Genomic DNA, 15,505 nt, shown 5'->3' on the forward strand with positions numbered 1-15,505 from the left:
TGAGCATGACAACCTTGACAGTGAGCTAATCACCTTTATTTTATTGGGCGCCTCCGATATATAAATATAAAGTATGACATAAACAGTGAACACATTTTATAAAGATTTTATAACGAGTTAACATTAGAGTAGGATATAACCAGCAATATACAACTCCAAAGATGGAAATGTTATCATCAATCAGAAAATAAATTAAAACTCCAGTCAGTTCAAGACTGTTTATGTGATTTATTTTTCTTTTCAAAATAAAATCATTTCTTTACTCTTTAAACTGTTTTTTAAGGAGAGTAAATTAGAATATTAACATGTTTTTTAGAAGTCTTGAGATACAATGAATATATTCTGTTGTGTTTGGTCCGTCAGCTGACGGCGGATCAGTGGAACGTGTAGAGCAACAGGAGTATGGTGCAGACACCTATCACCCCGCCTAGAATTAAAGAGTCCCGCCTCTTGCGCAAATTGACTTTCTGGATGAGACTGTTGATGGTGGGGAAACGATCTGAGGGGAGGGGAAGTGTGGTTAAGGAAAATAATTAGGATCCAAGTCGGCCTTTCTTTCCTTACAGTGAGTAAGAGACAGAAAGCAGCAGGGAAAATACATCAGCTGAGCTCTGAACACAACCAGGAAAAGAATGAAATAGAAACTAATGGTTTAAAGTCTACTGTCGTACTTACTGTCATGGCAGCTTCAGAGAAAAAAAACTATGTTAAAAAGGTGACGTGAAGCAAAAAGGTGGACACATGATTTAAGGATACTGGCCAGAGTTGTGACCCTGGTTTGAATGGACTTCAACATCCCACGCTGAAATGTGACGTTCTCTTTGGTAGCTATGGCGATACTAAAGGAAGAAGAAACCATGAGGGATTAGTAGGTAGAAAAGGAGGCACAGGGCTCACATTAAGGTTCATGTTTCAGCTGATGAGCCAACAAGTAGGTTATTTACGATGGTCTGTTTTAATAGAGCTGAATGTGCTGCGTTTGCTTGTGATGTGATGTGATGTGCGGGTGTGTGTGTCTGTGAGGGGGAGTGAAAGGGGACATAAAGCTTACCTTATTGCATTGTCAATAAGACTATCGGAGCTGTCGACATGAAAAAGAAAACAAAAAGGAGAGAATTATTAGAGCTGTATACAAACAGTTACATTAACTAAAATAATTGTAAAAGTAACATGATTTAACATTAATCACTTTTCACAAATAACCATGTGAAATAATGTCAAACATATACACACATATATATATATATATATATATATATATATATATATATATATATACGCATACATATATACACAGTATATATATATATATACATACATACAGTATATATATACATACAGTATATATATATATATATATATATATATATACACACACATACATACATACACACACACACACACACACACGTGTATATATATATATATATATATATATATATATATATATATATATATATATACACACATACATACACACGTCTTGGTGTAAGAGCCAAGTAATTAGACAACAGGACACAAGGAAAACCGGCGCCATGAAACCACACAGCTCTTTGGGTCCATCGTCATCAGAGCGGTGCTTCCTGTGAAAGTCAGAATGTGATTGGTCAAATCAAACCCTCATCGAAGGAGAAGCCACAATGCAGTCGCATTGTGGCTTCTCCTTCGATGAGGGTAGATCTCAGGACGGGAACCCGATCCCTGTGTTATTTGTTCCCGGTGCATATGAGCAGAACGGACACATAGATGGACGACACAGAACACGCAGGACGTTTACATCAGCTGCCGAGATAAGTGACAGACAGAAAAATGAAGTGTTCGGTCCAGAGCTGAGCAGATCATATGGAGGTCGGCAATGTGCATCCTGGCCGACTCAACTGGAGACTAAAAATCAATACTGCGCTTCCTACTTCCTGCTCATCTATTCGTCCACCTCTCCCACTATCCATCTACTGCTGTCCTCGGCCTTTTCTCTCCATTCTTTACAAGCGAGGCAGCTTCTTGCTCTTGTTTGTGTTCCAACTGTCGTTTCATTCATTATAAAGTTACTACCTTTCTATCAAAACTACTTTCCTACTGATTAACCTTCACAAATCGGCCCGATCCCCGGTTGGTGAACCTGGTTTGTATCAGCTTACTTGGCGCGACGCGGACAATGTTGCAACAGTTCAAAGTGTAAAGCTTCAAAAGTCAATCGGTAATGCATTTGATGTCACAGAACAAAGTCTGTGGTGTTCTCGACCATCCACAAAAACAGCAACATTATGCAAGCATTGTGCTTGATGTGTGCACAATTACATGTTTGTGTACTTCAAATTAAACACTTTGAAAAACAGTAAGTGAGGCAGAAGCACAACTGCCAGATTCTTCTCAGCTGGATTTGAAGAGAGAATGAGATGCATGCTGGTCCTGGAGCAACACAGACGGATCCTTTTAAGGGAAACACTTCTGGCTTGTTGCGGCCGAGAGGCTGAACAATGAGCGATGTCAGAGAGCTAATGGTTCACTGGGCAACACATCAGGACTGTCTGCCACTACACTGATACCATGTGGCCACACATTTGTACTGAAAGAAATGGTGCGTCTGGCCACCAGCAACAGAAAAGAGATTACAATAAATGACTATTTCTACCGCAATGCTACTGACAAAAGTATCAAATATCCATAAAGCTGAACCACAGAACTGAATCTCACTCTTCAAAAATGCATTTTCTGGCGGAGCCAAGTGGTGGTTTTTACTAGTGAAGCTGTTGCCGTAAGTGTGTGGAAATGAGTTCATAATCTGGATCAATAAATGATCTCGTGAAATACCAGAATCCCACCCGTATAGGCCAGACAGAGCACTGCCCCGCTTCTTCAAACCTCTACCATCTCGTCTCTAACTCAGCTTCATGCCCAATGGCTCCGTCTTCATCGAGTTTGTTTGTTTACTCCGACACGCGACACATGGAGCTGATGCCGTGATGACGCGGAACGACATCTAAAACGTTAACAGTGACACGAGTATCGCAGCTGCAGAGTGACGCCATCGGATTAAACAATGTTCTTAATCTCTTTAGGCTCATCTGTTCACAAAACTGAAGAAACATTTCCATCAGCTGCAATGAAGGGACGACTGAGAATGAGTCTGATGACGGGTATGGTGCATTATGAACGAGTGGCGGCTATATCCAAACCTACTGATCGATTTTATAATGCTATTGATTGAGCAGACGAGTTAACATTTTCAAAAAGGAAGCTCGAGAGGTAAATCGTGTGTAAGAAGGAAGCAAACAAATTATATATATGCTTCATTCAAATAAATTGGGCCCGAGAACTAACATTCACATTTCCCGTGAATAATCTTGAACTTTGAGATAGCTAACCTTAAGAACTAAAGAACATAAACCTGAGGTGCTCTCTCTATATATCCTTCACAAAAACACATATTTAATCTTTGACACATTTTTTGGACACATTTTGACAATAGCAAATAGCCTGTAAAAGCTCTTCTTGGTAAATGGACTCGTATGCAAGTGACCTGTCACTTTTCTAGTCTTTCCACCACTTTGACAATACAAATACATATTAAACATTCAACTGATCTTTGAAATAGGCCTGCTATAAAATAAAATAGTCACATAAATCAGGATTGCTTTCGATATGTTAAATGCCAAATTAATCTATGAAATGTCTGTTGAACAAATGCGTATGATTTTGAATAAAGTCCAACAAGTCATGTCACAGCACTGGCTGACAAATGGTACTGAATATTGGAAGTGTAGAGAGATGTCCAAATGTGTTATCAATCCATTACAAGGAGCAGTTTGTAGCATCAGGGATCCATCAGTAGAAATGGAATATAATAATCATAACTACATTTGCGTTATTGTATAATCCCCTGATAATAATGATGTGTTAAAGTTATAGACTTAAATTTTACATAACCTTTGAATTGCTTGCTTATTATATTTAACTTTCTTAAATCCATGGCCCTTCCTTCAAAGCCCCATGTGAACAATCTCGAGGTATAATTTGTTTCTTTAAAGTTCTTTAAATTGAACGTCAGCACTGCAAGACGAAATCTCACATGTCGCTTTTAGACTCTGTGGGAACTGAATCGTTCTGCTGTTAACCACATGAGCAAAGTCCCTCGTCTTCAACGCCAGCACCTTTATGAACGCAGAGCGTTCCCTCCTTCCTTCAACAAGCTCACCTCGAAGGACCGAACACACATCTGAAACCAGCGGTAAGATAAATGTCTCCGTTTCTCAGTCCACTGAACACACAGCAAATCTACCATCATGTATTTTATTTTGCATTTTATACAGCGGCTTTAATCCTTTTAGCTAAAGTAAAAAAAAAAAGAGTTTTCCTCTTTGTCATTTTCAGCAGGAACAATGTCGAAAGTTGTAAAGACCGTCAAATATGACGGGGAAGTCGGTGCCGATAATGAAGTTGACGTTTGGGGTAAATCCTGTTGTGACAGTTTTATTAAATCTCTTTCTCTCATGACTATTCTTACAGGAGGTATCGGAAAGCATGTTTGTGGGTGTGCTTGAAAAAGTATTGTTTTTTAAACTGTGTTTCTCCATTTCTCAGTCCAAACAAACAAAACAAAAAAAAGGAAAAAGCATTATTTTTCATCATCCTTCAGTTGTCTCACAATAAACTGTTTGAGAATACCGTCTTTATTTAACTATTTTTGGTCAGTTTAATCTCTGACAAAAAACATTTACTCCTTCATCCTTTACTCCTTCATCCTTTACTCCTTCATCCTTTACTCCTTTACTCCTTCATCCTTTACTCATTTATCCTATATCCTTTACTCCTTTATCCTATATCCTTTACTCCTTTATCCCTTCATCCTTTACTCCTTTACTCCTTCATCCTATATCCTTTACTCCTTCATCCTTTACTCCTTCACTTCTTTAGTCCTTTACTCCTTCACTCCTTCATCCATTACTCCTTTATCATATATCCTATATCCTTTACTCCTTCACGCCTTCATCCATTACTCCTTCATCCATTACTCCTTTAGTCCTTTACTCCTTCATCCTTTACTCCTTTACTCCTTCATCCTTTACTCCTTCATCATATATCCTTTACTCCTTCCTCCTATATCCTTTAATCCTTCATCCTTTACTCCTTCACTCCTTCATCCATTAATCCTTTAGTCCTTTATCCTATATCCTGTACTCCTTCATCCTTTATCCTTCATCCTATATCCTTTACTCCTTCACGCCTTCATCCATTACTCCTTTATCCATTACTCCTTTATCCTTTACTCCTTCATCCTATATCCTGTACTCCTTCATCCTATATCCTTCACTCCTTTATCCATTACTCCTTTATCCTTTACTCCTTCATCCTATATCCTTTACTCCTTCATACTTTACTCCTTCATCATTTATCCTTTACTCCTTTAAGCAAGTCGGGCTCTACATAAATGGTTTGGCCCCAGCGACTCTGAATTGTGACTGACTTTCTAAACTTTAACCATAATTCACATGTTTTGATGCTATCAAAGCTAATTAATGTGGATTCTATAAGTAGACTTCTGCCAATCAAATTGTGTTCTGTTTAACATGCAACAACAATAAAGCATCTCATCAACTTGATGACAGAACAAAAATAAACTTTTGTCAGGCGTGACTTTGTTACATCGCTGTACAATTTCAACAACTCCGACAGAGTTCTGGATGATGACATGAAAGTCATTCATCATATCAGCAGTTTAAGCTCATGAATGTTTTTGACCTCAGTATTTGGATCCAATAGTTTGTGTCTGATTTGTTAGGTTGTACAGCTGTCAGATACATATTTAAATCAACATTTAGGTCAATATAAGTCAGACTTTGTATCGGCAAGTAAAGGTACACATGACCAAACAGAAACACTATCGCACATTTAGTAACACTCAAGTCACAGTAACCCAACAACTTCCTGAACTCCTCTCACATGATAGTTTTAGAACAGATGCTACGCTGGTTGAAACCAACTTCAATCAATTAAATCTAATGGCGGACAGGAGACGGCGTGCACCGAGTATTGATAAGGGGCATTTGGGCCGTAGCCCTCAGGCTTCTGTTCCAGTGTTTGTAAGTGATATGTTGTGAACAGGGTTGCAAAATTCTGGGAATATTCAAAGTTGGAAACTTTCCACAGGAATAGACGGGAATAAACAGGAATTAATAGGAATAAACTGAAAATGTTGGGGTAATTTAACTGTATTTACCTTGTCATAAGCAGACATGCATGCAAACATTTATAATACAACTTTTAAAAATGACATTTTTGACTTTTTTGACATTTTGTGAGTAGAACTTTATTCTTTGATCGAACAACAAAAACATGAACGTTGAATAAAAAAGGTGTATTCCCTATGATCACCACCCCCCAACCCAATTTTTTTTTCCCTGAATCTAAATGCTTTCTTCCTGGACCTCATCAACGTCCTCCTCACTGCTTTTAAAAAGTTAGTCTACTGTATACAAATAAACTTGGTATTAAAATGAACATGGATTCAGTTTACCAAGTAATCAATATGCTAGGAAATGACAAACAGTGTTGGGAAAGTTCACTTTCTATATGAACTAGTTCAGTTCATAGTTCATAATTCAAAATGTTGAACTAAGTTCACAGCTCCAAAAAATGAACTAGTTCAGTTATTTTTTTCAATATGTTGCGAGATATAATTGAAATCTCTATCTGTCTGCAATACCGCTCTTGGCCTCTACGCCACTTGGCGCTCTCACACTTGGAAGGCAAAGGGCTGAAACGTTCAGAGCAACACTGATGACAAAGACGTTCAAAAACAACAGAACGTTTTATGTTTACGTTTATGTTTCTGGCAGACAATGTTCCCAACCAGCTGCATTCAGGGTCCAGCTGAGCTATGCGTGCATAGTCTTGTTCTCAACTACACTTAAGTTCCCTGTTATATGCTTTTGCAAAAAACTCAGGCACATTTTTTTTTTTCAAAATTCCCGTGGAAACTTTCTGGAAACTTTCCGTAAAAATTACCAGAAACTTTCCGCCCCTTTGCAACCCTAGTGGTGAAGAAGTCGCTTACTTTCTGAGATGTTCATGTTCCTTCAGGATGAGCTCAGTCCTTCTGTTATTCACTCCTGCGCTGCTCTTGTAGGACCTGAGGAGGAAAACAGGAGGAGAGAGAAACATTAAACGATGGGGAATAGAATTGACAAATATAAATAGGATTCAGCAAATGAAATACTTGTTTGCCTTTATTTGACAGAGACAGTAGAGAGAGGGGTACGACGTGCACCAAAGGTCCCGGCTGAAGTTGAACTGGGTTTGCGCCATTTGCATGAGGCCACCAGACATGGAGAAAAATGTATCTAACATGACTCAGTCTCTCTCACTTACCACAAAGTACAGCTGAGGCTGATGGGAATTTGACCAAACAATGGTGCTGGATGAAAAGTTAAGGGATCACCAAAGTTATAACAATTCATCCTAAGGGAAATGTAGATGTGTCAAGTAAAAATTGTGGCTAAATACATTTGTTTAGACGAGATCTAGCTCTATTCGTGGTGCTTCCTAAAAACCTAGAGCAACACATTACACTTTAAGCAGCTTTGCAATTGGGGGAGAGAAGAAATCAGCATCAAAAACAAATTTCTTGCCGGTCTTTAGTCTGAAAGGGTAATTCACTCCCTCCTATTAACTGATGCCTGGATGCCGATTATGTACTTCCTGCATTAAGGCTTTTAAGTGATTAGCTCTGCTTAACCCACAACTCTGTCCTCCATCTCTTATTTACACCATCCCCTCCCTATTCATGCTGATCATCAATTCATCATCCATTTTCTCTTCTGGTCCCCCCGTCCCGTCACTGTTCCTCCATACCTCTCACCTCTATGAGAATAATTAAAATGGACTGTAATCAGTCAACATCAGACCAGATCAGGATAATGTCTCTCTCTCTCTCTCTCTCTCCCTTCCTCTCTCTGACAGTCTGGCTCTCCCTCTCTCCCCCTCTCTCTCTCACTCTCTGACAGTCTGTTTCTCCCTCTCCTCCCCTGATGAAGCATTTCTCTGTATCAGTCAGACCAGATGTAACCACTCTCCCTCAGTTTGGGCTGAATGAAAGCATTGTGGTTTGATTTACTGTAGAAGGCACTTAGGAAAGATATCCCCAGAGAACGAGGGAGATACATAGAGAGATACAGGAGATACAGACAAAGAGAGAGAGAGAGAGAGAGAGAGGTCAGCTAATAAGAAGAGGTGCATATTAGCTGATGAAACATGATAGAAGGAATAGAGATTATCAAAGGGTGAGGGAATTCAGCAACATACTGGACATTTCTGCCTCCTCCTGGTTTAGGATAACATAGCAAATATCCACAAAGGAGGAGGGGAAGGGAAGGAAGGGCAGGAAGGAAAAAAGAAGGAAAGAAGGGAGGGAAAATGAAAAAGTAAAACATAGTATAGTGAAAAAACAGGGTTGGAAGACCCTGAGGATGGAAAGATTGACGGTGCCAACAAAAAGCAGACTTAAGGATCCATCCAGTGATTTAGTAATGTACTTCTAGAAAGTTGGGAGACTTACGAGAGTCAGATGGTCAAGAAATTGTCAAAATTAATGCAATGACTCACCCACTAAAGGTTAAAAATTATATATTTTCTATCATCCCCGTTAACATTAATGTTTAAGAAATGTCTGAATCATATTTGCTAGAGCTTTTTCAAGGCTTCAATAGAATTAATCATTTTAAATAACATATACATTTACAGCTGAAATTATCAGTCATTTGACATAAAATTAAACTACAACAGTTTTGATTATCAATTAATAGCAAAAACACCAACAATATTCACTGGTTTCAACTTCTTAAATATATCTAAAATATGTACAGGTTTTCTTAGTCTTCTACAATAGTACATTTGACTGTTTTGATTTTGGACTGCTGGCTGGATAAAACAAGCTATTCAAACACTTGTACACTGGGAACTTAAGACAGGTATTTTTCACATTTTTGTGTGTAAATAAATAAATAAATTGCTTGTCACAGACATAATTGCATTCAACTTGACAATCGTGTAGCTGTCAAAAGTAGATCCACTGGACCAGATCTAAATACTGTATCTCTGAATATCACTGCCTCCTGCAGGGCGTTGCAGCCTTATCTCCCTTTGAGAATTAGTGGATTTAAACATGTACAGTTAGTTTACAAGAGAGTGACATTCTCTGATAATGTTCATATACAAATGAAATTGAGTTTAGGACATTTAAATTAATAATATAATATTTCAAAAGAACAATATTGGGGTAACTACTTGCGAAGGAAGAAATCTAGCCAGTGAGAGGCAGAACCAATTTTTCATCAACAGTTTCTTTTGAGTGTCCGACACAAGACTCGCAATGTTGTGGCTAAATGGAGAACACCATGAGAAGATTATATTGTATTTACTAACATTATACAATATTTGTTATTGTCAAGAGATGTATTAAGGCGCTTACTCAATGTCTCTGTGAACAGAGCCCAGTAGATCCTCTCGCTCTCGCAGGCTGAGGAAGTTGCTTTTGGTTTTGTGGAACTCAAGAGTATAGTCCTAAAAGAAAAACAAAAGCCAAAAATAGGCAAAATGTATGACAATTACACACATTTCTTCTTAAAATATAGAAATAACTTTAAACAACTTACAGGTGGAGTAGAAACACTTTTCCAGCATGAGAAAGAAATTCAAGAAATGTAAGTAATTGTATGTACCTGTAAGATGTCTCTGTGTCTTTGTAAGGTGTGCATCAAGGCCGCGCTACGTGATGAAGCCCCCGGAGAGTTTGTGTATTCTGCCATCTTGTCATTGACTGCAGTGAGCTGCAAAAACAAGATTAAAAGAAAGCAAGTAGCCATAAAAACAATGATTTTTTGCGGGGTAAGGGATCTTGAAACCACTTAATTGAATCATTGTAAAGTAAACATGAATGTATTATAATAAGCATAAACTGCAATTCTAATCTAGTTTGTACACCCTGTAAAATAAACTGTAGTTCTATAACACAATCAGCTTTGGTTGGCTGTTGACTTTTTTTTTTTTCCTATTGCATGTTAAAAATCAAAATTCGTCATCTAATCAATTCCATCGCCTGGGCTTGAGGCCGCAACAGCTGTTTGGGGTGTGTGATATTGAACTTACATTGGCCAATAGCTGCTCCAGCTCAGTAGTCATGGCCACGAGCATGTTGTCTTGAGATGAGCCGACAGAATCAGACCTGATTTAAGAATGAAAGGGAAAGGATGCTGAAGTTTAAGCTCAATTTATTTTGTCATTCATAATGTTTTTAAAAAGTGTACAGACTAGAGCAGCACAATTAAACAGTAAACAATGAAATTCACACCACTTCATATATAATAAATTGCTAATAGTAAACATCAAATGACTTAAACATGGTGTACCATCAGATATTTTGTAGAAATGTTTAAAAAAAATGCTTTGTTAAAGACAAAACCATGTGTTTTGTAGTAAAAAATGAGACTCTAAATTCTATGAAGCGTGGCCAGCTGACCTGCTGTCTCTTGTCCGCTGGTCCCGGCTGCTGCTGCTGCTGTAGCCGGTGCACAGCTTACTGAAGGACACCAGCTTGAGCTCCAGCTCATTTTCCAGCTGTCTGGCCTGTTTACGCAAATCTGAGTGAAGCACACAGAATCACTCGAGATGAACATTTCAACAGAAGAATAAAGCAATGAGAAGGAGACAAGATAGAAGGAATCCTCTCGACACCATAAAGAAATCAATCCACACAGCAGACTGACGGCGGCACTGTTGGTGTTTGGTTTGCAGGGACAACAGGTGTATGAACACAGGATGGCTTTTTGGGTTTTTTTAGATGGCAAACAATACATGGGCTTGAGTATTTGACCCAGAAATGAAATTACACCATTTTGGCCAAAGGGGCACTCTCACTCTGAAGTAAAAGTGTTGAATTTATTTTAACTATTTTAGAAGATAAAAGATAAAACAAAGGATTTAATCAGCACGTATGATTTACCTCTCAGGAGGATCAACAGTCACCCAATTACAGCATGAAAGTAGTGATCGATATTGTTTTGTTCATGAGTTAATTGATTTATTAATAATAATAATAATAATAATAATAATAATAATAAACGAATGACAACAGATGCAAACATCTCTGCTGGGTAAAACAAAACAAATGACTTGAAAGTTGACGTTCAGTTTGTTTTCTACTGTTCACGCTGCTGGATGTTACCAAACCTCCCTGAAACAGGGAGCAGAAGACCTGAAGTTAAACAAACTTCGGTACAACTGAGCAGAAAGGAGTCGCTACCCTTAAGATAGCACTATGACTGGTAATTACTGACGAGGGCTAATGACGCTAACCTCACAAGCTCGACGGCTAACGTGTTAGCTGATGACGTAAATCAGCCACAAGTGTCTTTATATAAACACGGATATAAACACGGTGCCCGTGACGTCTCACTCAATGCTTTTAGTCCGAGTCGGTGAAGAACAATACAAGACGTACACACGGATACTTGTTTGAAATTAGATGCTAAAACAATAAGTTACCTTCCCAATAGTTGCTGCTGGTTGCCATGTTTGTTGTTGACATGTCAGCAGCAGCCGTGAAGAAGAAACAACTGTCGTAAATTCTCCATTTGAGCCACGGCGTCCCGTGGACGCGTGAAGAGAACGGCGTCCTCCGGTGGTTTCCGGCCGCAAGCGCACTACTGAAGGAGTCAAATCATCCCCACTCCCTTTGATGATGCCCACTCATTATTGTCCCGAGGGTTAGAAAGTGAAACACGATAGCAGAGGCCTAATGGGCTCATTGCTTACTCTCATCAATAGGCAGACGGCTGTGAGTTGTTTTCGCAGAGCTCCATGATCGTGACTCTTCCTTTACTTGAGTAGCAGAAATACCAAAATAAAACACCCCATTACAAATGTCACAGTTGTGAGAGACAGAAGTATTATCAGTATAATCAATAAAAAGAATGTGAGACTGCGCCTGCTCAGGTTTAATGTACTGGGCAAGGACTCTCACCAAAGAGGTTTTTTTAAATACGTTGTCAATCCCATGATGGCAAGGTTTTATTTCAATTTCTTTATGGATGCACTATTTAATCAAACAGGAATATTCCAGATATATTTCATACTAATTTCCCCAAAATTTAACCTGTCATATTTGATACATTTGGAAACTTTGAGACGTCAACTAATTAAAATTAAGTTCTGTTTCGTTTGGAAAAGCCTAACAGGTCCGTGGGGTTCAAAGAGACTACATCTCACTCATACCTTGCCTTTTTGTCCATTGTATTCACCTTGTAAGTTCATGTTTCACGGGTTGATTATTCTAATTTGAGCTTTGCTGCTCTGCAGTGGTGTCAACGTGTCAGTGTAGAAACAAGACACAGATTGAGGTACATGCCACTCGTATTGTGAATCTCTCTTTGCTGGTTCTCTTTATTCATCATCACAGGCAGTCATTGAAATCACAGTATCAGCAAGACTGGCAATCGTGTTGATGTGGAAGACAATGATGATGATGACGATGATGATGCCATCAATGGTGGAGATGGAAAAGAGCAACCTTTCCCCGTTCTGCAGCCAACCCCAGCAGACAAGGTCTCTCTTTCACACTGATTCAGCTTTTTCTCTCATTTCATTCCTTTTTTTCTGTCTTTGTTACATCATTCCTTTCTTTTGGGATGTTTCTTTAAAAAATGCAAAAGTGCTAGACAACTGACACCGGTAAGCACCTGAAGTCCAGCCTGGAATCCTGCTTTAATTAGCCAGACCGGGAGATGGAGGTTGGGAGGAGAAGAGGAAGAGAAGGAGGAAATGAAGTGCAGGAGGAGATAAGAACGTGTGATGGAAGCGTTCCCCTCTCAGTGCTGGATCCTCCTGATGGACTGAATCTGGGGAGTCTGGGAGTGGGAGCCAAACTCACGGTAACACTTGTACTCTCCTCCGCGACAGTCACACTCCATGATGTACTGATAGCCACGGTAGCCAGGGTACTGGTAGCACACAAAGCTGCAGAAATAAACAAGAACATGTTCATTAAATGCACACATCTAAATAATCATCCCTAATATCGTTACGTAGGTAGCTGAAGGTGCTCAAAGCAGATGTGTGTGAAGCTTCACATCAAACATGGTGACGATGGACTTACGCTCCGCTCTGAATGTGCATGGATCCGACCTCGTTGTTCATCCAGCCCATGGCCTGCAGAGAGGGGTAGTCATCGCACAGCTCGAACTGACGACCCGTCATGTTCTCCATCTCAAAGATGGTCATGCGGGAATCCTTGTGGTTCTATACAAACAAGGAGAAATGAGGTATAGCTCAACTTGAGATGAGGCTTAGCCTAAAGTGAACTAAGGGTTGTTACTGGGCTGTATGTTAAACCTACAGCACAGCAGATGGGCCTGAAGGAGATCATCCTCTCAATGCGGTAGGAGTTGCTGCCACTGTAGGCCTCGAAGCGAGGGTAGTCTCCTTTCTCCAGGACAAACTGCTGGCCGCAGAAGCTAGAGTGCTCAAAGCCAACCCAGCTGCAAGCAGAGAGTGAAAATAAGAATGTCAGAAATTAAGGAAATATAAAATCAGAACACTTTCAGAATCTGAAAATAGTTGCTCCATTTAGTTTTTCTAATCAACTCTAGCATTTAAAAAAAAAGAGGGATGGGAGGGTGATCTGTGGGTACGTACGCGCCACACTCAATCTTCAGGGAGCGGATGTTCTCCATCCCACACTCCATGATGTTCTGGCAGCTGGCGGTGAACTCCATACGCCTGCCCTGGAAGTACTCCTGATCGTACACGGTGATCTGTAAAACACAAAAGACAATGAAAACGGATGATTTAACCCCCCAAAAATACATAGCAATTGAAACTAGTCGTAATCATGCGTTGGAACTCCTGTGCTCATGGGTAATGTAGTGTTAAACGTGGATCCCAAACACTTACCTTCCAAGGGCCCATGGGCATGGGATTTGTCTGAGCCATTTTGTATTGTTTTTCTGTAGTACCTGTGGGGAAAAACACAGACGGGAAGGCCCGCCGACGGAAGACAATGTTAAAAAACAAACCTTTAGAATAAATTATATTACTCATCCTGTCTGCTACTTGTACTTCGCTGTTTACTGCCTCGCACAATTCACTCCCAGGTTTCTCACATGAGACTACAGTGCAAGCCAACAACATGAAGCCTCCTATTTCCTTTCATTCATTTGTTTTAAAAACGATTCCCTTATTTGCAGTAAAGGTGATAAAGAAGCCACTATGTCTTCCTTGCAACCAATTAAGACTCCCTATTATTATGAGTTGATAAAGTGCATTAGAGACCCTGACTAAATCATGACCATGGATTGGGAAACTGTATGGTATTCCTAACTGGTTTGACCTACCTAAACTGGTGAACTGTGTGTCGCAGGGTTCCACTGAACGGTCTGCCGAGACGGTGTGCGTTGGGGTATTTATACACCCATGGGTGACAGGGGCCGGGGGGAAGGCCCGCTTGGACTCAGTCAGCACTTTGCTTTGGACTCAATTGTTTTGTTGTGTGAGCCACAGAGGGGTTAACACACAGACACACGGGGATTCATGCAAACACAAAGAGGGTACACGTATATACTGCTATGTGGTAAATATATATGTTGGGGGAGGGGGGATAGGGTATACGAAAATAAGAAAATAAACTTTATTGTCCCAGTTGTTGTTGCAAAAACTCAAAATATTAGCATATATTCTATACACATCAATCCTTAGTCAGTTAATCAAAGTCAAGTCTTTAAATTATTAGGATTATATGGATTCAACCAATCACATGCTTGATACTTCAGATACTATCAGGAATTTAAAAGTGTTCAGTCTATTGAAAATATTTGAACTTGTATCTTATCTCCTCATTCTTTACTGTGTAGTAGGTGTTTGTCAATGTTTAGTTTTTGTTTCTGTTTTTTATTATATGACGTAAGTGAGATTGTATCAGCACCCACAACTCTGACTGACTTCCACTGTCCCTCCTCATTATTACATGTACAGTGTATCATCATTTTTTTGTCAAGACTCAGATCAATTGTTTGTCTCCCCCTGTGTTGACTCATTTGAAAATGCTTTTCAACAGTATAGATAATCTAATTTCCTGAAACTTGAATATCAGGTTTCATTACTGCTGTAAAAAAAATTGGATCAATGAAATTAGCACAGGATTTGAAACAGGAAGATGGTCGTGTTAGGAATCTAATCAAACTCTTTTATCGATAATAACAAATCAATCCATGTTGGGGGGAAAGAGGGCCATGCTAGTTGTCAATCGAGTGAAAGTGGAGTAGAGTTTGAACTAAAATGGCAGTCGTCCATCAACAGAGTCTAAAAACCTACCTAAAGCAAAACAGTCCAGCATGTCATCTGTCCTAGTGGACAGATGACATGCTGCTTTGGTCCTGTTTTCACTTTGTGGTTTAAATGTGACTTATGAATGAAAGTACTTGTTGCTATTTTTGGAAAACCTGCCCAAAGGAATAAA

At 39.4% G+C, this 15,505-nt stretch overlaps 2 protein-coding genes across 2 annotated transcripts; both read right to left on the reverse strand.

Moving 5' to 3' along the window:
• Positions 1–20: 20 nt before the first annotated feature.
• On the reverse strand, positions 21–11,634 carry LOC117742972 (Golgi SNAP receptor complex member 1-like). The gene is made up of 9 exons (XM_034550678.1): positions 11,539–11,634; positions 10,514–10,634; positions 10,144–10,219; positions 9,717–9,824; positions 9,467–9,558; positions 7,055–7,129; positions 1,052–1,081; positions 757–839; positions 21–499 (listed from the first exon to the last, which is right to left on the reverse strand). The coding sequence occupies exons 1-9, from the start codon at positions 11,579–11,581 to the stop codon at positions 375–377; spliced, it is 753 nt and encodes a 250-aa protein (XP_034406569.1). The 5' UTR covers positions 11,582–11,634; the 3' UTR covers positions 21–374.
• Positions 11,635–12,537: 903 nt separating this feature from the next.
• Positions 12,538–14,006, reverse strand: LOC117742727 (beta-crystallin A1-like). Its single transcript, XM_034550320.1, has 5 exons — positions 13,945–14,006; positions 13,687–13,805; positions 13,388–13,529; positions 13,148–13,290; positions 12,538–13,008 (listed from the first exon to the last, which is right to left on the reverse strand). The coding sequence occupies exons 1-5, from the start codon at positions 13,981–13,983 to the stop codon at positions 12,861–12,863; spliced, it is 591 nt and encodes a 196-aa protein (XP_034406211.1). The 5' UTR covers positions 13,984–14,006; the 3' UTR covers positions 12,538–12,860.
• Positions 14,007–15,505: the final 1,499 nt, after the last annotated feature.

This window comes from Cyclopterus lumpus, chromosome 14, assembly GCF_009769545.1.
Source record: "Cyclopterus lumpus isolate fCycLum1 chromosome 14, fCycLum1.pri, whole genome shotgun sequence".
NCBI classification, from domain to species: Eukaryota; Metazoa; Chordata; class Actinopteri; order Perciformes; family Cyclopteridae; genus Cyclopterus; species Cyclopterus lumpus.